Source organism: Equus quagga, chromosome 8 (assembly GCF_021613505.1).
Source record: "Equus quagga isolate Etosha38 chromosome 8, UCLA_HA_Equagga_1.0, whole genome shotgun sequence".
In the NCBI taxonomy this organism is placed as follows: Eukaryota; Metazoa; Chordata; class Mammalia; order Perissodactyla; family Equidae; genus Equus; species Equus quagga.
In genome coordinates this window covers 89606749-89634058 of record NC_060274.1, presented here as the reverse complement: position 1 = coordinate 89634058, position 27310 = coordinate 89606749, and the positions used below count along the sequence as shown (strand labels likewise).

General features: G+C 34.8%; 1 protein-coding gene across 1 annotated transcript in view; it reads left to right on the top strand.

The window, feature by feature from the left end:
- The window catches only part of DPY19L2 (dpy-19 like 2), a 101568-nt gene that overhangs the window by 44826 nt on the left and 29432 nt on the right, over window positions 1-27310 (top strand). Inside the window, exons 10-14 of the mRNA XM_046668935.1 lie at window positions 10452-10529; window positions 11338-11424; window positions 16129-16188; window positions 24173-24253; window positions 26538-26639. Coding sequence (XP_046524891.1) covers window positions 10452-10529; window positions 11338-11424; window positions 16129-16188; window positions 24173-24253; window positions 26538-26639 — 408 coding nt within the window. The remainder of the gene's footprint in view (window positions 1-10451; window positions 10530-11337; window positions 11425-16128; window positions 16189-24172; window positions 24254-26537; window positions 26640-27310) is intronic.

Genomic DNA, 27310 nt, shown 5'->3' with positions numbered 1-27310 from the left:
GTTAGCTTCATGAACTTGGATGTTCAAGTCTCTCCCCAGGTTTGTGAAGTTCTCAGCTATTATTTCTTTAAATAAACTTTCTGCCCCCTTCTCCCTGTCATCTAGAACTCAAATGATTCTGATATTTGATCGTTTGGTGGCATCATATAGATCACATAGGCTCCTTCATTCTTTTTCGTTCTTTTTTCTTTATTCTTCTCTGACAGAGTTATTTCAGAGTTCCAAGCCTCTAACTCACTGTTCCATCTTCTGTTTGGTCTATTCTGATATTGACGCTCTCTATTGCTTTTTTCATTTCATTCATTGAATTCTTCAGCTCCAAAACTTCTGTTTGGCTCTTTTTAATGATTTCTATCTCTTTGTTAAATTTCTCATCTTGTTTATGTGTTGTTTTCCTGATTTCACTGAACTATCTTTCTGTGAACAGCTATTTTGAATTCTTTATTGGGTGAATCACAGAATTCTGCATATTTGGGTTCAGTTACCAGAGGATTATTGAGATTTTTCGGTAATGTCGTGTTTCCTTGATTCTTCATGTGCGTTGGAGTTTTGTATTGTTTTTGCATTTGATGTAGCAGTCACCTCTAATCTTTACTAGTTGCCTTCAGGTGGGAGATATTCTTCATTGGTCCTGCTTGTATCTGGTGCTTTCTCTGACCTTGAATGGATACACTGGCTCCATGCTTCTTGCTCCCTCTTTGTGGCAAAATTATTAAGTTGTATGTCTTTTTCTAGATCTTACAACTCAGCAGGCTGGCTACTGGAAGCCTCTTTTGTTTTCCTGAAGGTGGCACTGCAACTCAAGTTTGTGGTTTCTCCCTTGTTCACAGACCCTGGCTTGTTTTCTATGTGAGCTCCTTTCCTGCCAGAGTTCACTTTTGCTGCCAGACTCTATATGATACATTTTTCATGATTAGTATCAAGATTAATTTTCCTTACAAGGTGAATTTATGAACTTTCTTTTAACAAGTGTAACTGTTTTATTAAATATGCTAGACTCAACAGGAAACAAGTAGAAAGTAACTGGGTTCTTTCTCCTAATGCCTCTTAAAATCTATGTTTTAGATTTGTTCCCCCCACCCCCAATTTAGGTGAAATCTCAGGAGGTCCCATATGTAGTCATTTTCTTTTCACTTTGAAAAGTATCATTTCAGTAAATTTAAAATTTTGAGATCTTTAAAATATGGTATCTTCTGACCAAAGAACCTGATATGTGTATCCACTTATTTAGTTCTTGCTTAATTTATCTCAATGTTGTATAGATTTTTAGAGATTTTACAGATCTTTCATTAGATTTTCCTCTAGGTGTTTTCTGTTTTTGATGCATTTTAAAAGATTGGGTATTTTATATTTGCTAGGTATATAGTTCTACCTATGTTAATTAGGAAAAGTTGTTAATTGTGTTATTCAGATCTTTTAGATTTCCACTATTTTTGTTTGTTTATTTCAGTTACTAGAGGAGGAGTGTGTTAAACTCTTCCACTGTAACAGTGGAGTTGTCTATATCTACTTTTAGTTCTGTAAATTCTTACTTCAAACATTTTGATGCAGCATTATTATGTGCACAGTTGTTATATATTCCTTTTATTTCTAATACTCATTGTCTTGTTTTTTTAATAATAGCCATCCTACCAGGTGTAAATAATATATCATTGTGGTTTTGATTTGCATTTCACTGACCTCAGCATTTTTTCATGTCTATCTATTGGTCATTTGTATATCTTTTTTGGATAAATATCTGTTCAAGTTCTTTGCCCATTTTTAATTGAGTTATTAGTTTTTTTGCTAGAGTATTATGAATTCTTTATATATTTTGCATATTAACCCCTTATCATATATATGGTTTGCATATATTTTCTCCCATTTAATAAGTTGCCTTTACTCTATTGATTGTTTCCTTTGCTGTGCAGAAGTTTTTTAGTTTGATACAATCTCACTTGTGTATATATCTGATAAGAGATTAATATCATCAAGAAGACAAGAGATAACAAGGGTTAGTGAGTTTGGAGGAAAGGGAACCCTTGTGCACTGTTGGTGGAAATGTAAATTGGTGCAGCCACTATGGAAAACAGTATGGAGTTCCTCAAAAAATTAAAAATAGAAGTATTATATGATGCAGCAATCCCACTTCTGAGTATATATCAGAAGGAAATGAAAACAGAATATCAAAAAGATATTTGCACTTCATATTTATTGTGGTATTATTCACAACAGCCAAGATATGGAAGCGACCTAAGTGCCTGTCTACAGATGAGTAGATAAAGAAGATAGCATATATGTATATACAATGGAGTATTATTCAGCAATGAGAAAGAAGTAAATCTACCATTTGTGACAATATAGATGAACCCTGAGGACATTCTACTAAGTGAAATAAGTCAGACAGAGAAAGACAAATACTGTATATCACCACTTATATGTGGAATCTAAAAAAGCCAAACTCATAGAAACAGAGAGTTGAATGATGCTTACCATGGCCTGGAGGGTGGGGGAAATAGGGAGATATTGGTCAAAGAGTACAAACTTGCAACTAGAAGATGAATAAGTTCTGGGGATCTAATGCACGGTAAAGTGATTATGGTAACAGTATTGTTTTATATACTTGAAAGTTACTAGGAGAGTAGATCTTAAATGTTCTCACCACAAAAATGAAATGGGAATTGTGATGTGATGGAGGTGTTAGCTAACACTGAAGTGGTAATCATATTGCAATAGATAGGTGTATCAAATCAACACATTGTACGCCGTAAACTTACAGAATGTTGTGAATCAACTTTATCTCAATAAAGCTGGAAGAAAAGTAATAGGGCAGCCCTTCTTAGAGACTCTAAGCTTACGTCCTTATACTATATGCTCTATATCTTTGTTTTTTCATCTCTTTGTCATTTTTTGCTTTCTTCTAGATGTTTTCTTCTAACCTGCCTTCCAATTTATTGCTTTTTTATTTTTCTGAGGAAGATGCACTCTGAGCTAACATCTGTTGCCAGTCTTCTTTTTGTTTTCTTCCCCAAAGCCCCAGTGTATAGTTGTACATTCTAGGTGTAAGTCCTTCTAGTTCTTCTATATGCTGCTGCCACAGCATGGCAACTGACAGAGGAGTGGTGTGGCTCCATACCTGGGAACTGAACCTGGGCTGCTGAAGCGCTGAGAGCGCCGAACCTTAACCACTAGGCCATAGGGGCTGGCTCCGATTTATCACTTTTTTGTTTGGCTGTGTTTAACCTGCTTTTAAACCAATCTTTGGTTTCTTAATATTGATTATTGTAATATTTAGTTGTACATTTTCAATTTGGTTCTTTTTTTATGGCTTCCAGTACGCTCCTGGAATTTTCAATCCTATCTGTTATTTCCTTGGAAATGTCAAACATAAAGTCTGTGTCTGATGATGCCAGACAGGTTTTTGAGTGGTTTGCAAGATAAGAGTGGTTTTTACACTTTTTCAGTGTTGTTTAAAAAAAGATAGAAAAAGAATATACAACAGAGACTGTACGTGCCCACAAAGTGTAACATATTTACTGTCTGACTTTTTACGTAAAAAATCTGCTGACCTTGAACTACATTCTTCTTTTTTAAAATTTTTTCTCTTGTGGTCTAAATAGTTTATAACATTGTGAAATTTTAGTTCTACATTAATATTTGTCAAAAGCCATATAATTGTGCCCCTATATGCCTGTGCCTCCCCCACCACCTCCCCCTGGTAACCACTAAATTGCTGTCTGTCTGTAAGTTTGTTTATATTTCCACGTATGAGTGAAATCATATGGTGTTTGTCTTTCTCTGTCTGGCTTATTTTGCTTAATGTGATGCCCTCGAGGTCCATCCATGTGGCTGCGAATGGGACAGTTGTGTCTTTTTTTATGGTTGAGTAGTATTCCATTGTATATATATATACCACATCTTCTTTATCCAGTCATCAGTCACTGGACGCTTGGGTTTCTTCCACATCTTGGCTATTGTGAATAATGCTGCAGTGAACATAGGGATGCATAAGTCTCTTTGTATTGTTGATTTCAAGTTCTTTGGATAAATCCCCTGTACTGGAATAGCTGGGTCATATGGTAATTCTATTTTTAATTTTTTGAGAAATCTCCATACTGTTTTCCTCAGTGACTGCACCAGTTTGCATTCCCACCAGCAGTGGAGGAGGGTTCCCTTTTCTCCACAACTTCTCCAACATTTATTATTTTTTGTCTTGGTGATTATAGCCATTCTAATGGGTGTAAGATGATATCTAAGTGTAGTTTTGATTTGCATCTCCCTAATAATTAGTGATGTTGAGCATCTTTTCATGTGCCTGTTGGGTATCTGTATATCTTCTTTGGAGAAATGTCTGTTCATATCCTCTGCCTACTTTTTGATTGGGTTGTTTATTTTTTTGTAGTTCAATTGTGTTAGTTCTTTATATATTATGGAGATTAACCCCTTATTGGATGTATGAGTTGCACATATGTTCTCCCAGTTGGTGGGTTGTTTTTTCATTTTGATCTTGATTTCCTTTGCCTTCCTGAAACTGTTTAGTCTGATGAAGTCCCACTTGTTTATTTTTTCTTTTGTATTCCTTGTCTGAGTGGACATGATAGTTGTAAAGATCCTTTTAAGACTGTTGTCAAAGAGTGTATTGCCTATATTTTCTTCTAAAAGGTTATGGTTTCAGGACTTACCTTCAAGTCTTTCATCCTTTTTGAATCTATTTTTGTGTGTGGGGAAAGATAATGATCTACTTTTATTCTTTTGCATGTGGCTGTCCAGTTATCTCAGCACCATTTATAGAAGAGGCTTTCCTTTTTCCATTGTATGTTCTTGGCTCCTTGTTGAAATATTAGCTGTCCATAGATGTGTGGTTTTATTTATGGGCTTTCAATTCTGTTCCATTGATCTGTGTGTCTGTTTTTATAGCAGTACCATGCTGTTTTGATTACTGTAACTTTATAATATGTTTTGAAGTCAGGGATTGCAATGCCACCAGCTTTGTTCTTGTTTCTCAGGATTGCTTTGGCTATTCTGGGTCTTTTCTTGCCCCGTATGAATTTGAAGATTCTTTGTTCTATTTCTGTGAAGAATGTCATTGGGATTCTGATTGGGATTGCATTGAATTTGTAGATTGCTTTAGGTAGAATGGACATTTTAACCATGTTTATTCTTCCAATCCATGTACATGGAATATCTTTCCATTTCTTTGTGTCATTCTCAATTTCTTTCAGTAATGTCTTATAGTTTTCCTTCTATAGGTCTTTCACCTCCTTCATTAAATTTATTCCTAGATACTTTATTCTTTTTGTTGCAGTTGTAAATGGGGTTGATTCTTGAGTTCTTCTTCTGTTAGTTCATTTTTAGAGTATAGAATGCCATTGATTTTTGTAAGTTGACTTTGTATCCTGCAACTTTACTATAGTTGTTGATTATTCCTAATAGTTTTCTGATGGATTCTTTAGGGTTTTCTACATATAAAATCATGTTGTCTGCAAACAGCGAGAGTTTTACTTCTTCAGTGCCTATTTGGATTCCTTTTATTTCTTTTTCCTGCCTAATTGCTCTGGCCAAAACGTCTGGTACTATGTTGAATAAGAGTGCTGAGAGTAAGCACCCTTGTCTTGTTCCTGTTCTCAGTGGGATGGCTTTCAGTTTTTCCCCATTGAGTATGATGTTGGCACTGGGTTTGTCATATATGACTTTTATTATGTTGAGGTATTTTCCTTCTCTACCCATTTTATTGAGAGTTTTTTAAAATCATGAACAGGTTTTGGATCTTGTCAAATGTTTTCTCTGCATCTATTGAGATGATCATGTGGTTTTTGTTCCTCATTTTGTTAATGTGATGTATTACATTGATTGATTTGTGGATGTTGAACCATCCCTGTGTTCCTGGTGTGAATCCCACTTGATCATGGTGTATGATCTTTTTAATGAATTGCTGTATTTGGTTTTCCAATATTTTGTTGAGGATTTTTGCATCTGTGTTCATCAGCAATACTGGCATGTAGTTTTCCTTCCTCGTATTGTCCTTGTCTGGCTTTGGGGTCAAGGTGATGTTGGCCTCATAAAATGTGTTAGGGATAATTCTGTATTCCTCAGTTGTTTGGAATAGTTTGATGAAGAATAGGTAATAAATTGTCTTTGAAAGTTTGGTAGAATTCTCCAGAGAAGCCATCTTGTCCTGGGCTTTTGTTTTTGGGGAGGTTTTTTATTACTGTTTCAATTTCTTCACTTGTGGTTGGTCTATTCAGAGATTCAGTTTTGGGAGGTTATAAGAATTTATAAGTCTTAAGAATTTATCCATTTCTTCCAGATTGTCCAGTTTGTTGGCGTATAGTTTGTCATAATATTCTCTTATAATCTTTTGTATTTCTGTGGTATCTCTTGTAATTTAGCCTGTTTCATTTCTAATTTTATTTATTTGAGCCTTCTCTTTTTCTTAGTGAGTCTGGCTGAGGGTTTGTCACTTTTGTTTATCCTCTTAAAGAACTAGCTCCTTGTTTCGTTGATCCTTTTTACAGTGTTTTTTTTTTTCAATTTCATTTATTTCTGCCCTAATTTTTATTATTTCCTTCCTTCTGCTGAGTTTCAGCTTTGTTCTTCTTTTTCTAATTCTGTTAGGAGTAGTTTAAGATTGTTTATTTGAGCTTTTCCTTGTTTGTTATCGTGGGCCTGTATTGTATAAACTTCCCTCTTAGGACCGCTTTTGCTGCATCCCATAAAAGTTGGTATGGTGTGTTTTTGTTCTCGTTTGTCTCCAAGTATTTTTTGATTTCTCCCTTTATTTCTTTGATGACCCCTTGGTTGTTCAGCAGCATGTTGTTTAGTCTTCATATTTTTGTTCTTTTTCCAGTTTTTTTCTTGTAGTTGATTTCTACACAACATTATGGTTGGAAAAGATGGTAGATATGATTTCAATCTTCTTAAATTTATTGAGGTTGCCTTGTTTCCCAATATATGGTCTATCCTTCAGAATGTTCCATGTGCGCTTGAGAAGAATGTGTATTCTGCTGTTTGTGGATGGAGTGCTCTCTATATATCTATTAAGTTTATCTGGTTTAGTTTCTCATTTAAGTCCATTATCTCCATGTTGACTTTTTGTCTGAATGATCTATCCATTGATGTGAGTGGGGTGTTGAGGTCCCCTACTATTACTGTGTTGTCGTTGATATCTCCTTTTGGATTGGTTAATAGTTGCTTTATGTACTTTGGTGCTCCTGTGTTGGGTGCATACATGTTTATAAGTGTTATGTCTTCTCGGTGGAGAGTCCCTTTTATCATTATGTACTGCCCTTCTATGTCTCTCTTTCCAGTTTTATCTTGGAGTCTCTTTTGTCTCATATAAGTATGGCAAGTATGGCAACACCTGCTTTCTTTTGTGTGCCATTAGCTTGGCGTATTGTCTTCCATCCCTTCACTCTGAGCCTGTTTGTCTCTAGAGCTGAGATGTGTTTCCTGGAGGCAGCATATTGTTGGGTCTTGGTCTTCAATCCATCCTGCCACTCTGTGTCTTTTGATTGGAGAATTCAATCCATTTACATTTAGAGTGATTATTGATATACAAGGGCTTAATATTGCCATCTTATCCCACTTTTCCCAGTTCTTCTCCATTTCCTTGTTTCTCGTCCCTTGTGTTTCAGACTGCCAATTTGATTAGGTAGTTTTCTCTGTTGGTATTGTTTGTTTTCTCCTTGTTTATCGTAAATCTCTCTGTTCTAATCATTTGTTTAGTGATTACCCTTAGGTTTGTGTAAAAAATCCTGTAGTTGAGATAGTCCATTTTCTGATAGCTTCTTATTTTCTTACCCTGTACTAATTCCATCCCTTTTGTCTTCCACTTCTAAGTTATTTTTGTCATATCTTTTCCCATCTTGTGTTGTGAGTTTGTGGTTAAAATGATGAGATCATTTTTGTTTTGGTGTTTTCCTTTTCTTTATCCTTGATGTTAAAGTTAAGTGTTTAGTAACCTGATCTGAAAGAGAGCTGCTGTTTTCTGATTATTGCCTACGTATTCATCTCCTTCCTCAAGGCTTTGTAGGCCCTTTCCAATTTTCTTTTTCCCAGGTATGAGAGCCTGCTTGAGGATTTCTTGTAGGGGGTTCTTGTGGCGATGAACTCCCTTAGCTTTTGTTTATTTTGGAAAGTTTTTATTTGTGTCATATCTGAAGGCGATTTTCACTGGATAGACTATTCTTGCCTGAAAGTTTTTGTCTTTTGGGATTTTGAATACATCATTCCACTCTCTCGTAGCCTGTAAGGTTTCTGCTGAGAAATCTGCTGATAGCCTGATAGGGGTTCCTTTGTAAGTTATTTTATTCTGCCTTACTGCCCTTAGTATATTTTCTTTGTCCTTGACTTTTGCCAGTTTCACTACTATATGCCCCGGAGTGGGTCTTTTTACATTGACAAAGTTACGAGATGTGGGGACCTGTTTCACATGAATTTCCAAGCTTCCTCCCCAGGTTTGGGAAGTTCTCAGCTATTATTTCTTTGAGCAAGCTTTCTGCTCCATTCTCCTTCACCTCCTCCTCTGGAGTACCTTTAATCCTTATGTTGCATTTCCTGATTGGGTCAGATATTTCTCTGAGAGGTTCTTCATTTCTTTTTAGTCTTAGTTATCTCTTCTCCTCCCTCTTCAAGCATTTTTATTGTACTATCCTCTATCTAACTGATTCTCTCCTCTATATTGTCAGCTCTGTTGTTTAGGGAATCCTGATTTTTCTTTATTTCCGCCATTGTGGTTTTCGTTCCAACAATTCTGACTTGATTCTTCTTTATGGTTTCAATCTCCTTTGTGAGGAAGCTCCCGAATTCATTAATTTGTCTTTCTGTGTTTTCTTGTAACTTGCTGAGTTTTTTTATGATAGCTGTTTTGAGTTCTTTGTCCTTTAGGTTATGGATTTCTGTGCCTTCAGGGTTGGTTTCTGGGTACTTGTCACTTTCCTTCTGGTCTGGAGCTTTAATATACCTACTCATGCTGCTTGATGGAGTGGATTTTTGCTTCCTCATGGTGCTCTTATCTTGTAGCAGCTGCCATGTACCACCACTAAGTGGCAATCAGGTGCTGTGTTTTCTGGGCCTGGCACAAACAGGGGCTCCCTAGCTCCAGCCACTGACTGCATTTCTTTCTGAGCAACTGATCTATGGCAGATCTGGAGCCCTAGGCAGGGTGAGGTGTACTGTCCTTCCCCAGTGCTTCCCCTGGTCCCTGCTTGTCTCTCCGTATGGAGCTCTGGGAAATTGCAGGACTGTGGCCTTCCCATTTCCCAACCACCGCTCCCTCGCTTGCTGCTCCAGGCACCAGGTGATAGTGGGGCTGGAGTTCCAGGCGGGGACCGGGCACCATTTCCTCACCTGCACACTTTCCCCGCTGCCTCTGCCACACTCTCCACACTGTGCTCTGGACACTGCTGGGGCCGCGCACTTTCCCCACTGCCACTGCCAAGCTCTCTAGGCCATGCTCCAGATGATCCTGGGGCTGGAGTGCCAGGTGGGGATTGGGCACCCTTCTCACCTGTGTACTTCCCACCACCACAGCCAGTCTCTCTCCACAGAGCTCCTATCGATCAGCTTCTTCTTCCTCCAGAGGATCCAGCCCCACCACCACCTTCAGGCGTATGGCTGCATGGATCTCTCAGACGTCTTTTTTGATGTGTATATGTCCTCTGTTGGTGTATGACTGTCCTTTTGGTTGTATGTTAGAGGGGAGAGGCCAAGGGAAGAGCTCACTCCTCCATGATGCTGACGTCACTCCTGAACTAGATTCTTCATGGATCTGTTTCTGTTGTCTTAGAGATAATGTCTCATCTCCTCCTGTATCTGGGTAGTTTTGATGTGCTTTTAGACATTGTATGTAAACAGTAATAGAGTTAACTTGAGACTTAGTCAATATTAACTTCTTCCAGAGAAGATTAAATTTTCTTCCAGCAGGCAAATAAAGGTGCTAACAATCTTGAATCATTTTCATGCAATTAGAGAATGAGATAATTCACAGGTGGGCTTCAGTCTTTCTAAGGGTTCCTTGATTTCTGGTTCTCTCTTATATATAGCCTTTTGAAGCCACAAACCAAAGTCTGGGGACTTAGCAGGGATCCTGTTCTTGGTGTGCCCTGACTGCTGAGTCTGTGGAAATCTCACAGCTGTCTGTCAGCTGGCAGGCATCTGCTCCTATTGGAATTGACAGATGCCTCTGGGACAAAAATGACCCAAAACTTCATGCTCATCACTGTAGATTTCCATCTTTTCTCTGGTCTTGGCTTCCTAATTCTTTTTTGCCTTGTTGGTAATCTGTGGCTTTCATACAGGTGTTTTTTATATTTTTCCTAGCTATTCCAGTTCTCAGTGAGAAGGCTGGTTCAAATTACTTTGACTATCACTATTGGAAATAGAACTCTGCTCTTGCATTTACTTTGCTTTAGTGAAGTGTTTGTTTTCTACATTTTTTTTCACTTTTGCTTTTTTTTATATTTTTATTTCAGATAGCCTCATTATTTCCCATGTTTGTTGTTGGGTATATTGAGCCAAACAAATTTCAGAAGATCATTTCTATGAACATGGTAACATTTTTAATATTTATAAGTCAAATATTAAAATAAAATTTCAGGGTTTATTCTGAGATCTCTTTAATCTCAGAACTTGTTCTGTTTTAGGAGTGTCTTCTCTGAAGTAGTATTTAATACATATGATGTTGATAATATCCAGAAGGAAAATGGGAAATGTGCATTACAGATAGGATATTATAACAGATTTTACTTTCAACTAGACTGTAGATGTTATGCACTCTGAAAGTTTTTTAAAAATTTTATGTTTTATTTATTATTATAGTCTCTACTTTTGAAACTGCCTTTTCTCCTTGAAACCTGAGATTTTAACACTTTGCATGAATATGACACTGCAAATTTTGTGTTTTTGCATTTTTGTTAAGTATCTTAGTTTCGAAACACTCTCCTTTAAGAACATAAAAATAAATATCTTTTAGATAAGAACATAAAATAGAACTTTATTAGCGATGAAAATTCTCAAACACTCCAACAAAAGTAAGATTAGAAATCTAATACTTGGAACTAAGTCTTTCTTATTATATCACTCCATTATTGAATCAATAAAAAAAATAGATTTTTCCTGTTTTCTTTGTACCAAGTAACAGAGAAAATAATTAAATTCTGCTATGTAGAATTTATGGTGTTAAAAATACTTAGAACCTATCAGTGTGTTGAAATTCTATTATCATTTGGCCAAGATCTATTTATTAATCTTATTTGTGCAAATAAAGTTTGTTTTAGAAATGGCTATATGCCTGTAGACAAAGTATGCATTATACTATATATCTAATAACTATAAAACATTCTTTTCTTCAATTTTCAGATTTCAGTTCTCCTTTGTTTTGTGTTGATGTTTGGAAATCCAATGTATTTATCTTCTTATTATTCTTCGTCTTTGTTAATGACATGGGTAAGTGTTTGCCAAGCTCATGAAGGTTTTTTTTTTTACCTTTCAAATAGCATATTTACCCACCCGATACAGGTTTAGGAGAATAAATAGGGCCCTTTCCTGGTTATTACTCACATAAAAAAGTTTTCCCAAATAATACCTTTTTTCTATTTCATCTTTGAAGAATAATATGGTACATAGTTTACCTTTTTAAGGCAAAGCCCAAATAAATATTTTAAAAAGCAATCACAAGGTAATGAGACTTACTTTTAAAATATGCAATATTTTATGATAAGAATTAGTTATTTCCTTCTAAGTCACTTCAGTTGGCTAAATACTTATTGCAGTGACACTGCCATTGCCCCAAACATTTTTGGAACTCCTCTGAATTGCCTTCATAGACTGTGGCAAATTCTTTTGAATATCCTCAAAAGTGACAAATCTTTGCCTTTCAAGGGTGGGTTTGATTTTTAGCAACAACGAAAGTCTTGTGAATAAGGTGGGTGATTGGGCTGGGTGATATAGATCTTGATCAAAATATGACATTAACAATAAAGTAATAAGACTGATTTTTTTGCACCCATAACTAAATTATCTCCCCAGGCAGGTTAGGAAGAGGAGTTCCAAGCTGTTTTGAGCAGTGGCAACACAATTGGACTAAGTGTGTAGTCCTCTCATGTGACTTACTTTCATGGAATACTACTAGTTTGTATATGTATTTGCAACAATGGTTCAGTAAGTCAGTTTTTTTACTTTATTCGTAAGCCAGACCAGGAATGTTCTCCACTGGAATATTCCTGGAGTGTTCTCTTTCCACAGTGATCAGAAGTGATACCAACTACAGTAATACCAAAATACAGCACTTTTCCATGTATGGTGCATTGATTGAATCTTTTGGGATTGCCCTTATGTTTTAACATTTTTGCTCCACACACCATTTTTTTACTCACAGTAAATTATCTCTGCTCTTTCTCTCTCCCAAAATATATAAGCTCTTTTCAACATTTTGTCAAACTTTTTCAGCATTACAATATCCACCTCTTTTTATGACAACTTTTTTATTTTGAAATGTAGCACAGATAGAGAAAATTGCATAAAACAAAAGTTTTATATACTGACTTAGTACTAACTAGTACTGTTTAATGAACTGTTATTTGGCAAACATCTTTAAACTACCATAAAGTCAAAACCAGAACTTTTCCACCCATTCTAGAAGCCCTCCATGTGACCTGCCCTAATTGTAACTCCCTTGCAGTGCTCTAAAACAGTCGTGACTCCCTCGACTATGGTAGTCACTCCTAGCTTCCCTTTGTAGTTTCATCACTTAAGTTTCTTCTTTTATCTACAGGTTTCTCATGTTATCTCCCTGGTTTTTTTCCAGGAAATTTATTTGTTGAAGAACATACGTCACTGAACATGTGGATAGTTCTATGGTCTAGATTTTGCTGTTTGAATCCTCGTAGTGTAGCTTTACATCTTCCTTTGCCTTCTGTGTTTATAATATATAGTAACTGGATCTAAAACTTGGACACATTCACATTGGATCCCTTGGCAAGTCTGTAGCATTGTGTTTTCATCAGGAGGCACATAATGTCTGGTGCCTCTCTTTTTATGATAGCAGCCATCAACACTTTGTACCAGATCTCTTCATTCAGTAGGGATTGTCCAGTCCTCCATTTACAGTTCATATAGGGAAAGTAAAGTGCATGTCCAAATGAGGGGCGTTGGGAGGAAGTAGAAAAGTATTTGAAGAGATAATGACCAAGGTTTTCCAAATTTGATGAAAATTATAATCTCAGAGATGAAGAATTTCAATGAATCCCAAATACAAGAAACATAAAGAAAGCTATAGTAAGGCACATTATAATCAAATTGCTCAAAATCAATGATAAAGAGAAAACCTTAAGAACAGCCAAAGAAATAAGACATGTTAAATACAGAACAAAGGATAATGATGTCAGATTTTTCATAAGAAAAAATTGCAAGCAACAAGACAGTCAAGCAACATCTTTAAAATACTTAAAGAAAAATTACTATAATTGTATAAAATACTATAATTCAATCTATAATTCTGTGTCTAGCAAACATCTTTCAAAAATGAAAGCAAAGACCTCATGACCAGCAGATTTGCACTAACAGAAATTTTAAAGGACATCGTTTAGATGGAAGGAATATAGTATTAGATGTCAGTGTGGCTCTACACAAATGAAGGGTATTGGAAATGGTAGCTAAAGGTAAATATATAAGATTTTCCTGCCATTTGGACAACATGGATGGACCTTGAGGGCATTATGCTGTGTGAAATAAGTCGGATAGAGGAAGACAAATACTGTCTTTCCACTTAGGTTTTCTTTAATTTCTTTCAGCAGTGTTTTGTAGTTTTCACTGTGTAAGTCTTTCAACTCTTTGGTTAAGTTTATTCTTAATATTTTGTTCTGTTTGAGGCTATTGTAGATGGGATTGTTTTCTAATGTCCTTTTTAGATAGTTCATTGTTAGTGTATAGAAATGCAACATATTTTTGTATATTTATTTTTGTGTCTTGATACTTTGTGGAATTTGTTTATTAGTTCTAACAGTATTTTTGTGTGTGTGTCTGGAATCTTTAGTGTTTTCTACATATAAGATCATGTCATCTGCAGAGATAATTTTATATCTTCCTTTCCAATTTTTATGTCTTTTATTTTTCTTGTTTAATTGCTCTAGCTAGGACTTCTAGTACTATATTGAATAGAAATGATGAGAGTTGACATCCTTGCCTTATTCCTAATCTTAGAGGAAAAGCTTCCAGTTTTTCCTCATTGGGTATGATGTTAGCTGTGGGATTTTCAAATATGGCCTTTATTGTATTGAGGTAATCTCCCTCTATTACTAGTTTGTTGAGGGTTTTTATCGTGAAGGGGAGTTGAATTTTGTCAAATACTTTTCTGCATCTATTGATATTATGTGATTTTTATCCCTCATTCTGTTAGTGTAGTGTACCACATTATTTGATTTGCATATGTTGAAACATTGTGGCATTGCAAAGGTAAATCTCATTTATCATGGTGTAGGATCCGTGCTGTTGAATTCAGTTTGCTAGTATTTTGTTGAGGATTTTTGCATCTATGTTTATCAAGGATATTCGTCTTCAGTTTTCTTATAGTGTCCTTGTCTGGCTCTGGTATCAGGGTCATTCTGGCCTCGTGAAATGTGTTTGGAAGTGTTCCCTCCTCCTCAGTTTTTTGGAAGAGTTTGAGAAGGATTGACATTAATTCTTCTTTAAATGTTTGGTAGAATTTACCAGCAAAGCTATCAGGTCCTGGTCTTTTCTTTGTTGGGAGGGTTTTGATTACTGGTTCAATCTTCTTATAGTTATAGGTGTGTTCAGAGTTTCTGTTTTTTCATGATTCTGTCTTGGTAGATTGTATGCTTCTAGGAGTGTATCCATTTCTTCTATGTTATGTAATTTGTTGGCATCTAATTGTTCAAAGTAGCCTCTTATAAACTACTTTGCTTTGGTTTAGTTGTTTCAGATGGGAGAGTAAATGTGGTTCCTGTTATACCAAATTGACCAGAAGCAGAAGTTTCATCCTGATTGATTTTAATTACTTAATTTATTTTGGGGGTGAAATATTACCATGTTTCTAAGAATAAGAAATATACAAAATGTTATACTCAGAAAATGTCACTCCTTCTCATTCCTTCCACCTCATTCTCTCCACCTTTCTTTTCACTTTGGTCCTACCTATTTCTTTTAAGATATCTTGTTGGTTTTCTGGTTTACCCATTTAGTTGTTTTTCTTTTTTTGCACTAATAAATATTACAATACATATTTTCTTATAGCCCTTCTTACTTACATAAAAGGTGGCATACTATAGATAGTCTTTTGCACTTTGACTTATTGACCTATCCTGGATACCACTCCATATCAGTTCGTAGAGATCTTCCTCATTCTTTTTTATAGTTCTACAGTACTCCACTGTGCATGTTCCATAGATAATTCAACCACTGTCCTGTGTTTGGGCATTTAGATTGTCTCCTGTATTTGCATTTACAAATACTGTTGTAATGTATAATCTGGTACATTTATATTTTACTATTGTTGGAAGTTCAGGAATCCCGGCCTGCCTTGGTCTAACTAAATGATGCAAAGTACTCCAAATCTAAATGATACGAAGGCCTAATATTTCAGTTTCTCATGGGAATGTTTTTTATTTTCACCCAAAACTTGGCAATAAACAAAGACTGCCATAGGTTCTCTCCTAATTAATGTTTTAGTTTCTTAAATCACCTTCTTTCCTCTGGCACCTGGAAAGTTCATTTTTTTCTTATAAGTTCAGTTAGGCATTTTAAAACATTTTAAAATATTTTATTTGGGAGTTTGGAGAGGAAAGATTTTCATGTTAATTTAGACCACTAATTTTGCTGGGTAACTTAAAATATACACTTGTAGAGACACACCTTCCACATACTGTCTACTTCCTCAGAGGAGTTACCCTGCATAAATGTCCCAAGCAACTCAGTGAGGAATTAACTGGATTCTAGAGGCAACTTTTTGGTACACAAAGCATTTGGGAATTTTGCCATGTCCAAATTTAGAAAAATCAACAATTAAGAAGGAAAATGGCTGATGAAAGCCGAGATGGAAAGGTGTGACTGTGTAATATTTGAGATGTACCATTCATATAAAATATAAATATTAGTTATACTTAATTACTTCATTTTATATCATATGCATTTCAGATGATAATGATAAAGAGAAACAAAATTCAAAGATTGGGAGTGTCTGAACTCAACTTTTGGGTAAGTTTCAACATTTTTAACGTGATTTCTTCAATCTTTTTTTAATTTCTATTAACGAATATGATTGATATACTTAAAAAATTGAATGATTTATAATTAATAAATCTTATAAATAGCTACTTGCATAAGATGGGAAATTGTCCTTAGCAACATCTACAAGTCATTTTCAAGAAATTAGTTCATTGATTTCAGCCCTATTCTCAGATCTTTCTTCCTTTACTTTTAATTCTGCGATAGTCCTACTACCTTGCTGTTTTTAATTTCTTCCTATGTGCCTTGGGTTTCTTTCTTTAGATTTACTAACCTTCTCTTCAAAGTAACTAAGTCTGTAGTTCTGTCCCCACTTTCCCTTTTTCTTTTCATTACATCTGTCTATCCTCTATCTTTCCTTCCGCTTTCAAATTTGGACTGTTATTTTTGTCCTTTTAACATTTTTCCTACAATCTCCCAGCCCCTTCTTATTTCAGCTCAGCCACTACCTGATCTTTCTTTGAGTTCTTCCTAAATATACAAATGTATGGCCCATGTTATCTCTGTGTTTGTGTGTTTTGTTTCCAAGTAAAATAAGTATATTATTAGTTATACACTACAAGCCCTAATTCTCGTAGTATCAGACAGATGACATTCATTCTTTTTCTCTGGGTCTTTGATGTACTCCTATTAAAAAATAAAACCTGCCACATTGAAGAACTATGTGATTACATATTGTATGTTGATAGGGTAAGACTGGAAAAATTATGGTAAGATAAGAAGGTAGATTTCTACTTAGAATACAAAAGAACAAAATGGAATGAGTTGCCAGTTTCTCATTGCTGGAGGCATTCTCCCATCCCTTACGGTGAAAATGTAGAAATATTTGTGCACTTATGTTGTTGGGTGACATGACCCTTCCAATAGATGATTTTGTTTTACTTTAGCAAAATTGGCGTTGGTTTTTTATTTTTTAAGATTAAGCCAAGAAAACAACAGAAAATTCAAAGATTTTCATTTGATAACTGAACTCAAAAGAAAGTCAAATTTCAGTTAGAAACTATTGAAAAATGACAACAAATAGCACAGTGTCCATGGACATTTATGGAATTCTGCCAAATCTGTGCTCAGAGGAAAATTTATTGTCTTAAGTATTTTGTTTTATATTGGAAAGAATAAAAATTAAGCTTTCAACTCAAGAATTCTAAAGAAATAAAAATGAGAAAAAAGTTGACATGTAACGAATGTTCAGCTAATATTTGTGTTTTGAAATTGGTATAATTGATATTGTCAGTCTCTTGCAAAAGGGAAAAACAAATCATGGTAGTCGTTCTAAACAAACAACACAAAAGATATTCTGGCTTTTTATAGCTTTTTTTTTAAAATGGAAGACAATCAAAAGAGAAAAGCAAAGATATTTTTGTGAACTAACTCTTTTTCTTCCCAAAAAACCCTGTTTTATTACTCCAAGTAATTCTTTCATGCCTGTGGAATAAAGATTATATTTTATATTGTATTCTGTCATAATTGAAAATTTGAAAACAAGCAGTTATCATCTTTTTACATTGGATGACAGTAAAACAATACATAGAAAAATTGTCACTTATGATGGATCAAAATCTAATTTTAATATTCTTTACCATCATGTGGCAAGTTGGAAAAAAGATTCTTTTTTTTTTTTTTGCCTTCCTGGTTATTAAGTGTTCTCTATTTTTTAGCTTCTACGTATCTTTAGTGAAGATAGGTGTTTATAACATAAAGCCTGAACAAGGTACTTTTAGACCTAAGTGATTCGTTTTATAGTTTGCTTCAGTAAGAGGAAATTCAATGCTTAATGGGAGACTCCAGTTTTTGGTTGCACGAAAATTACTGAACTGAACTCATGCTGAAATTTACTCAGAAACACCAAGAGGAACTCTGTGTGTGTCGTAGGAGATGAGAATCCTTACAAGAAGGGAAATGGAACCTCCTTGGTAATCTAAAGCTCGATACTGAGGTCAGGCAAGGACAGCATGAGAAAAGCTATTCTTACTCACGAACATAGATTTAAAATTCCACCTAGGTTAAAAACACTCCATGGATATAAAAATAAAAAAATAAAAGATTAGCACTCAAAAACAGCTATATATATAAAAAAGGTAATCCATTCTGATCAAACTGGATTCATCTGAAGAGTGCAAAGATGTTTCTGGAAAATCCATAAATGTAAATTATCACACTGACAGATTAATGAGAAAAATACCTTATGATCAGCCCATTAGATGCAGAAAGTGAATTTGATAAAATCAAACACACCATTATGATAAAAACCCTTAGCACAGTGGAAATAGCAGGGAGTTTTCTTAACCCAATAAAATTCTTCATCAGTCATTCGTCTTACAGGTGATGTATTTGAAGTGTTCTATTTAAAATAAAGACTAATATAAATATGTGTTTTTCACGTTTTATTAAAAGTCCAAGCTAGCACATTAAAGCAGGAAAGTAAATAACAGGAATAGGAAGGAAACGGAAAGGAAGAAGCAAAACTGACTATAATATCATTATTTACAAAGAAAAAGATAATTTTCAGGCAAATTATTAAAAATTATAAGAATTGAATAACATGGCTAGATATAAGATTAGTATTCAAAAGTCAGTTACATTCTATTCTCTGATGACAAAGAACATATTTTTAAAAATGTGCCATATAAGGAAGAAAACATGCATAGTATCTAAGTAAACCTAACAAAATACATACAATATTTGTATGGGAAAAATTACTTTAAAATTAAGACATAAATAATATCCAAATAAATGGAAAAATATATCATGTTTATGCATAGGAAGACTGTATAATATCAGTCTCCCCAATTGATGTTTAGATTCAGAGCAATTCCATCAAGATTACCTTGGAGGTCATATTCAATGAATGATGCTGGAATAATTTGTTATGTTTATGGGAAAACACATCATACACAAATATCAGTTTCATATCTGGCCATTGTAAATCTTTTCAAGCTGGATCCTTTCCCCTTTTGATCTGTATTCATAATTCTTTGCATACTTCCTTATATTCTGGTTCAGCAAGATGCTCCAGGCTCATCTTGTGTTTTCCTTGCCCCAGCTCTGGAGTCATCCATCTTCCCAAGGATCCCTACTTCTTTTTAGTGTACAATGGTATTTAGAAACCAAGATCTGAGTGCTAAGTGTTCTGTTGCTGGCAGTGTGTCCTTCCTTCTAGACCCTTTCATTGTATGTATGTGTGTGTATGTGAACTCGGATGTGTGTATGTATCTATATGTAGGAAATTGTGATTACATAATTATACCTCCAATTCCAGTCCAGTGCTATAGGAAGACAGACTGACTAGGTGCTCTAGGACTCAAAGAAAAACACAATAGGCTGCTTTCTCCTGAAACTCCACCCAGTGGAACAAGGCTTCTCATGTCCTAGCCTTCCACCCCATGGTAGGAATCTGCATAAGTACATGCTTTTGTCCCCTGGGGCACTGGCAGAGATTGAGCAGAAACCTTTCCAGCACTGGGGGGTGGAACAGAGGGAAGGAGGGGCTTAGAGAGTGGTCCCAGGGAAATGCTCTATATCCTAGAGGTCTGGCATTTACTATCCCTGACCCAGCATCAACAGCTTGGCTTCCCACTCAGGTGACACCAGTAGGGATCAAACAGGAGCCCTACCCAACACTAGGCAGGCAAGGAAAGAGCTTTCTGCCCTCCACAAGCCTGATGTCTCCCACCCCCCTCATCCCCCACCTAGTAGCAACAGGACTCAGGGGAAGCACTTTCTGCCCTGGTGGGCAGCACAAGTAGGGACTAAGTTGGAGAGCCAGGAGCACCACATGAATTGAGCTGACCGGAATAGCACTGCAGAGGCTCTGAAAAGTAAATTGTCATTGCAACTGTAGTGCACAAAAGTAGGCCAGGACTTACATGCTAACCCTGAACAAGGTGACTGCTAACATAGAATGTTTAAATAAGATCTACAATCTCCAACATAATATCGAAAACATCCAGGATACAATAGAAAACCACTCATCATAATAAGGATAAAGAAAATCACAACTTGAATGAGAAAAGGCAGTAAATAGATGTCAGCACTGAGATGAATAGGATGTTGGGATTACTTGGCAAGAATTTTAGAGCAGTCATCATAAAAATAGTTCAGTGAGCAATTATAAATACTGTAGAAGCAAACAGAAAAAAGACAATCTCGCCAAAAACATAGAAACTTTTTTTAAAAAAAAACAACTTGGGAGTTATGGAACTGAAAAATACAGTAACTGAAATAAAAAACTCATCAAGCTTATGCTTGATAGCAGAATGAATATAATAGAGGAAGCAATCAGTGCACTTGAAGATAGAATAAACAATAGAGGAAAAATAGACTGGAAAAAATGATAGAGGTTTAGGGACAAAAGATCTAATGTTTGTATCATCGAAGTTCCTCAAGGAGAGGAAGAAGAGAGTGTGGCTGAAAAAGTATTTGAAGCTGGCAGAAAATCCCCCAAATTTGGTAAAGACATAATCTAAAGAGTCAAGAAATCAAGTGAATCTCAAGTAGGATAAACCAAACAAAACCCGTGCCAAGACGCATCTTAATTAAACTTCTGAAAACTAAAACAAAAAATCTTGAAAGCAGGCAGAGAGAAATGACACATTATGTAAAGGACAAAACTGATTCAAATTACAGCAGACTTCTCATCTGAAACTGTGGGGGCCAGAAGGAGGTGGCACAGCATTTGACAAGTGCTGAAAGAATTGTCAACTACGAATTATGTATTCAGTGAAAGTGTCTTTTAGGAATGAAGGAGAAATAAAAGATTCTCAGATGAAGGAAAACTAAGAGAATTTGTTGCTAGCAGTGCAATCCTTAAAGAATGGTTAATGGAAGTTCTTGAAGCAGAAAGTAAATGATAGAGAAGGAATCTTAGAATGTCAGAAAGAAATAAAGAACAATAAAATGGGTGCACATAGGAGTAAATGTAATAGACTTTTCTTCTCTTGAGTATTTCCTTTCATGTGTTTTCTTTTGGTTTATTTTGTTCTTTATCTGGATATTTGAGTTAATTTACTTTTACTCTCATTTTTATTGATACAAGTTTTTGAGGCCATGAATTTTCTTCTATCATTGCTTTACATGTCTCTCTGAGTTTCTAATATGTAGTTTTTGTTACCATATTTTTAAAAAATTTTTTAAGTTTGTGTTTCCCTTTCCCTTAAGACTTAATAGAAGGTTTGCTAATTTCCAGGAGGAAGGGCCCTGTGATCTTCTGACTTTCTTATTAATTTCTAGTTTTATTACATCATGATTACAGAGGGTTGTTTGTAATATTTTTATTTTGTGGAATTATTGGATGCTTTCTCTCCGACCTAATAGATGATCTTTTTTGTGTGTGAATATTTCATGTTTGCTTGAGATGAAGGTGTATCCTTTATTATTGGGATGCCAAGTTTGATATATTTATCCATGAGATTTATTTTTAACAGTGTTTTTGTCTTTTATATCTTTATATATTTTTTGCCCACTCACCTATCTTGTATTGAAAAAGTGTATTTAAGTTTTCTATTATTAGCATGTTTCTGTCTATTTCTCCTTACTGTCTAGTAGCTTCTGCTATATAAAGGTAGTTGCAGTGCGTAGATATCCGTACTTAGTATAGCCTCATCATGAATTATGTCTTTTAGTGTTAAAATGTTTTTTATATCTAATGCTTTTTGGTGTGAAACTTTTAATGATATTAAGGTTATAACCTATGATTTCTTGTTTGCCTTGGTACACTTTTGCCACTGTTCTATTTTTCCCCTTTCTGAATCTGTTTTAGTGTGTCTTCATACAGCATAGGTCAGGTCTCCCTTTGTGAGATAATTTGAAGATTTTAATTTATGTTGTAAATGTTACATGTTTTATTGTATTTATTGTTTCTCTACATATTTTGTTACATGATTAGCTTTCTTTTTATATTCAGGAAGGTTCTCTCTTCAATTATTGCATGCTTTAAACTATTTTTCTGTATTCTTTTTACCTGAATAACATTGGCTAGATATAAAGTCCTTGTTTCCCACTGTCTTGAGATTTCTGAAAATGCTTCTGTATTATTGTCTTGCTTTGTATGTTTCTTTTAATGAGTCTTATGTTAGCCAAATTCTCTTGCCCTTTTCAGTTATGTGGGCTTTGTGCCTGGAGGCTCTGAGGAATTTTTCTTCATTTTTAATAGTTTTACTAGAATATGTCTTGAGGTACCAGGTCAATTTTCCCAGTAACTAGTGTGTCCTTTCCAAATATAGATTCTGCATTCGCTTATTTCCAGGAAGTTTTCTTGGGTTATCATTTAAATACTAGTTCTGATTCATTGTTTGCCTTTTCTTTTTCAGGGACTCCAATTATAAGTATGTTGCCTGTCTTCTGTTTCTTACCACTTTCTCTGATGCTTTTACTTCCTTCTTTAATCTCATTTTCATTCTTTTGATTTTTTTTACTGCCTTTACTTCAGTGCCCTTATTAAATTTTTATTTGAATCTTTTCTCCTTTAATTACTTTGAGATTGTCTTCAGTTTTTGATAATTTTCTCCTTTTCTTCCATTTCTTTTCAATGTTTAATCAACTCTCTTTTCATTTCTTTCTAGTTTTGTCCATTTTTGTTCTTAGTTTTTGAAGTTCTCCTTTAAGTTTTTTATATCTCTGAATGCTTATGTGAGGATAGTTAATTCAGCTTTTAGTTCTCCATTATAATTTTCTGCTTTGTGAGATTTTTGTTGTTCACTGGGATATCATCAGCTGAAATGTTTGACTCTCATTTTTGTTATCTTCTTATAGGAGCTTTAGGTAAGTTGTATTGACATCTTTCATCTAATTGTTTTGTGGACAGAACTGGTGTTTTTTAGTCCAAGTGCAACTGCTTTTGTCAATGTAACAAATTGTGGTTTTATCAATGAATAACTTTCTTTCTTTTGATGGCAGTAGTGATTATCTTTTTATTTGTTTGGTTCTCATTTATCTTTCTAGATACTAAATTTTTCCTTCTTATTTCTTTCTCTATGCATTCTCCAAAGAGTTTCTCTCTTTTCCTTCTTCCTTCCTCTCTTTCCAGAATTAATGCCTTTCTGAGATAAGTATTTTTTATCCTTCACTCTTCTATGTCCCCGCTGTGTCATCCATTCTTTCCACTACCAGGAGTCTTTTCATACTTAAGGTGAACTTTCACTTCTTGGGTTATTGTAGTTCAGTTTTGGTGCCCTCACTTCCTTCTTCCCTCTTTGACCTAGTTTGGAGACTCCCGTTATTCTCTGAAAAGGCTTAGATCAGGAATTTGACATATAACTCTGCTGTATTTGTTGTTTCTTTCTATTTACAGGTAATCTGAAGTTTGTACTGTTACCTGTTCTCTGTATGTGTGGTTGTATTGTTCTACTTGTTGCATAGTGTGGAGAGATTTGGATTTAGGCTGCTATCATTTTCCTCAGGCTACCCAAAAGTCCACATTCGTGCTTGTTCTAATCAAGGCTAGCCAAAAAGTAAACAAAAAACAAGCAGAAACCCCTGTGTAAGTTTTAGTTCATATTTCTCTCTTTAAAATGAAAGATTAAGTTTTCAAATTTCAAGTTTTTCTTTCTTGAAGAGGAACTCATATAATTATATTTCCAAAAGAGTGATGGAATAATTTTTAATGATATAATCCTATTTAAAAATAAAAGATTTTCAGCTAGGGAATAATATTTGGAAACAAACATATAACCCTCTTCTTTTCTTTGCAGAAATTGAAAAGAAATAACTTTAAAATTCCTTTGTATTTAGGATATGTAGAACCCTAGTGTTGTTATGTATTTTGTAGCAGTGTCATCAGTTTTAATTCTTTGCATTTAAACAAAATTTTCTAAAGAAACTTCCTTTTTTTATACCTCTTCACTAATACACCTCACATGATTAAAATTTTCCTATGCCATTTATTGATATAATTTAATATTTTAACTGAGTAATTTATAATTTTTAGCACCTGACTTCTTTCTGTTTTATTTTCCAGCTAATTCAAGGTTGTGCTTGGTTTTGTGGAACACTCATTTTGAAATTTCTGACATCTAAAATCTTAGGTGTTTCAGACCATGTAAGTAATTTCCAGTTAAAACAAAAATTCCTGTAATTATATAGCTGGATGAAGACTTTGAAACCTTCTCTCTTTACCTCTTCATTTCATAGAGGCTAAGTGCCTTTTTCAAGGCCCCCGTGCTAGTTGTTGGCAGAGTCAATACTAAAACCCTGCAATTGAATGATTTATTCAACCCACTAACAGAAAAGTGTATCAGTGAAGGCTGACTTAGCCTTCTAGGAAAAAAATTAATAATATCTGAGTTAGTTATTTGTTTATATTTCATTTAAAATGCAAGTAATCATTGTTTAAATAAGTTTATTCATTTTTTGCAGATGTTAACATATAAGCAGTCTGTACTCAGCTTTGAGTTATAGAACTCAAAATCTCAATATAGTTTTAATTTTTATAATTATGGACTAAAATTAAGATGTGATATGATATTTTTAAAGCTTTTCTTGTAATGTAAAAAGAGAATGTTAGAAGTTCCCTGTATTTTCACCTTCTGGAAAATACATGGACCTCTTATCCCTCATGTGTGGTGTTTCTCTTTGTTTTAAGGCTAATGCCTTAAATAATCGTCCCTTCCAAAGCATAGGTCTCTGTTAACTAATTAGGGAGTAGAAGACAGTGTGTGAAATTACTTTTGATGTTTAGCACTTTCTGCTTGGATGTGAGCATCCATGAGTGTATCATACAGTAATCTACTCTGAAATCTACCTTGTGTAGTCCTATCCAATTGAGGACCCTGTCTAAAGCTGAAATTACTTCAACTTTAACAAGGGATTATAGTATTTACTCTCTCAAAAGTCAAGTGCCATCACTATCCACTACGACTGAGCTTGCATACATGTTCATGTTAAATGTAATTTCAAAGTGTAAGGATTTATTTGCCATTTATCGCTAGCTTTACATAGAGGTTTGTTAAGTTTATTTGTTGCTGCTGTTCTCTGGTATGTCTGACGCGTTTTGTTTCTTTCCTTCCCTTTTTATTGTTCTTAACTTTTTCTTCTGTAGAGGGCATACATTTTATGATAAACTTAATTTAGGCATCTTAAGTTTTTTATTTATCTATTAAGTTGGTCTGTGACTTTCTTTCTTGCCTTGCTCCACATTGTCCCCCAACTCTTTACAAATCTTAAACATGCACAACTCCCCTTAGTACTCGTAAGTGACTTTTTGTAACACCTGTGAGAAAGATTTGAAACTAAAGTGGTTTTGTTAAATTATTACTAGTCACCAGGCCTACCCCCTATGTTAGAAAAATAAAGTCAATTCTAAATTATCCTTGGTGCTGGTAGATAAAGGGAACCATGAAAAAATTAAAATCACGAACAATCATCAAACTTGATGTAAAATAATTTCTGTCCCTGTAAAATAATTTGAATTAAGGTTTTGCATACCAAATATCTTCTTTCTTCTGGCCTTCTGAGAACACATTGGAAAAATAACTGTCTCACTGACAGTAGGTAATAAATAATCAGTAGGAAATAGGAGTTACTATATTGGGTTGGTGGTATTTATTTTAAAGCCCTTGGAGAGCAAGTAACTGAATCAAAGTAGTATGTATAGTTGTTGTAATTCTTATGAAGAATAGCTCTCATATTTAAGGGCTTGAATGTATGTCTGAAAAACCCAAGAAGCACCAAAAATGGCAATCAGTGTATGAGGCCTTGTGAAAATGACAACACATAGAAAATTTGTTCATGATTTACAACGTGTGGTAAACGGGTTAACATGAAAAATTTTTTTCTTGATAAATGATCTGATTATAAAATCTCATGATTAACGCCATAGTGGTTTCTGCTCAGCAAATGTTGACGTTGGCTCACTCTTTACATTATCATCTTCTCTGCTGATTTATTCTTTGGGGAGAAAGGTTGACCTTGAGCTAACATCTGTGCCAGTCTTCCTCTATTTTTTGTATGTGGGACACCACCACAGCATGGCTTGATGAGTGGTGTTTAGGTCCGCGCCCAGGATCCACACCCAGGAATCCCGGGCTGCCAAAGCTGAGTGCGCGAACTTAACCACTACACCATTGAACCAGGCCCTTTTTCTGCTTATTTTTTCTGACCTCTTTGTACTTTTCATTTCTCTTGATGTTTCTCTTTGTTTCCAGTTTTCTTCATAATTCAGTACAGCATGTATGGTTAACTGTGTTTTTTTCTTTTCTTTGACAGACATCCACGTACCTTGGATCTATCTGCTCTATAGACTTTATTGCTATTACATCAAACCAGTTATTATTGACTATAATTATTTGTGTAATTTTAATTCCTTTCACTTTATTTTCTTCTAGATTCTCCTGAGTGACCTTATCGCAGCCAGAATCTTAAGGTATACAGATTTCCATACCTTAATTTACACCTGTGCTCCTGAGTTTGACTTCATGGAAAAAGCGGTATGAATGTTTCTTTGTTTTTTCCTTCTCTACAGGTATGGTGGTTTTTTCTCTTATATTTTCTTTTTAATCTGAAACTCAAAATTTTTATTCAGAAACACCTAACTTACTTACTGTATCATTTTTTTACTGTAACTTGTGCTAATCCTATGGCCTTCCTTACCTGTTTTCTTATGTGTAAAATCAGTAAACAGTGGCCCCCATCTTAAAGAATTATTGATGATGGTTAAATGAGATAATCCAGGGAGAGTGCTTAACATATACCAGCCATAGTGAATTACTATTATTACAGTTCAATTACTTTTAATAACCTAGGTCACTTAGAGGTGTGGGACTACTCAAGAAAAATAAATCCAAATTCTTGTTTTTGTTTTTAAAAAAATTCAGTTTTATTTCATCAAATACTCCAAGTATTATAAAAATTTTTAACAAGATGTTGCCAAGAAAGGTATACTACTAATTATACATTATTCTCTTATCTGTCCAACTAGTCATACATTCATTCAAAAGCTATTATTGACCACCAGTTATCTGTGAAGCAGGTTGCTGTAGGACTACAAAGAAGAAAATGACTTGGTTCCTGCCTTCAAGAAATATATAGTTTATGGGGGCCAGCCCCGTGGCTGAGTGGTTAAGTTCATGTGCTCCGCTTCAGCAGCCCAGGGTTTCAC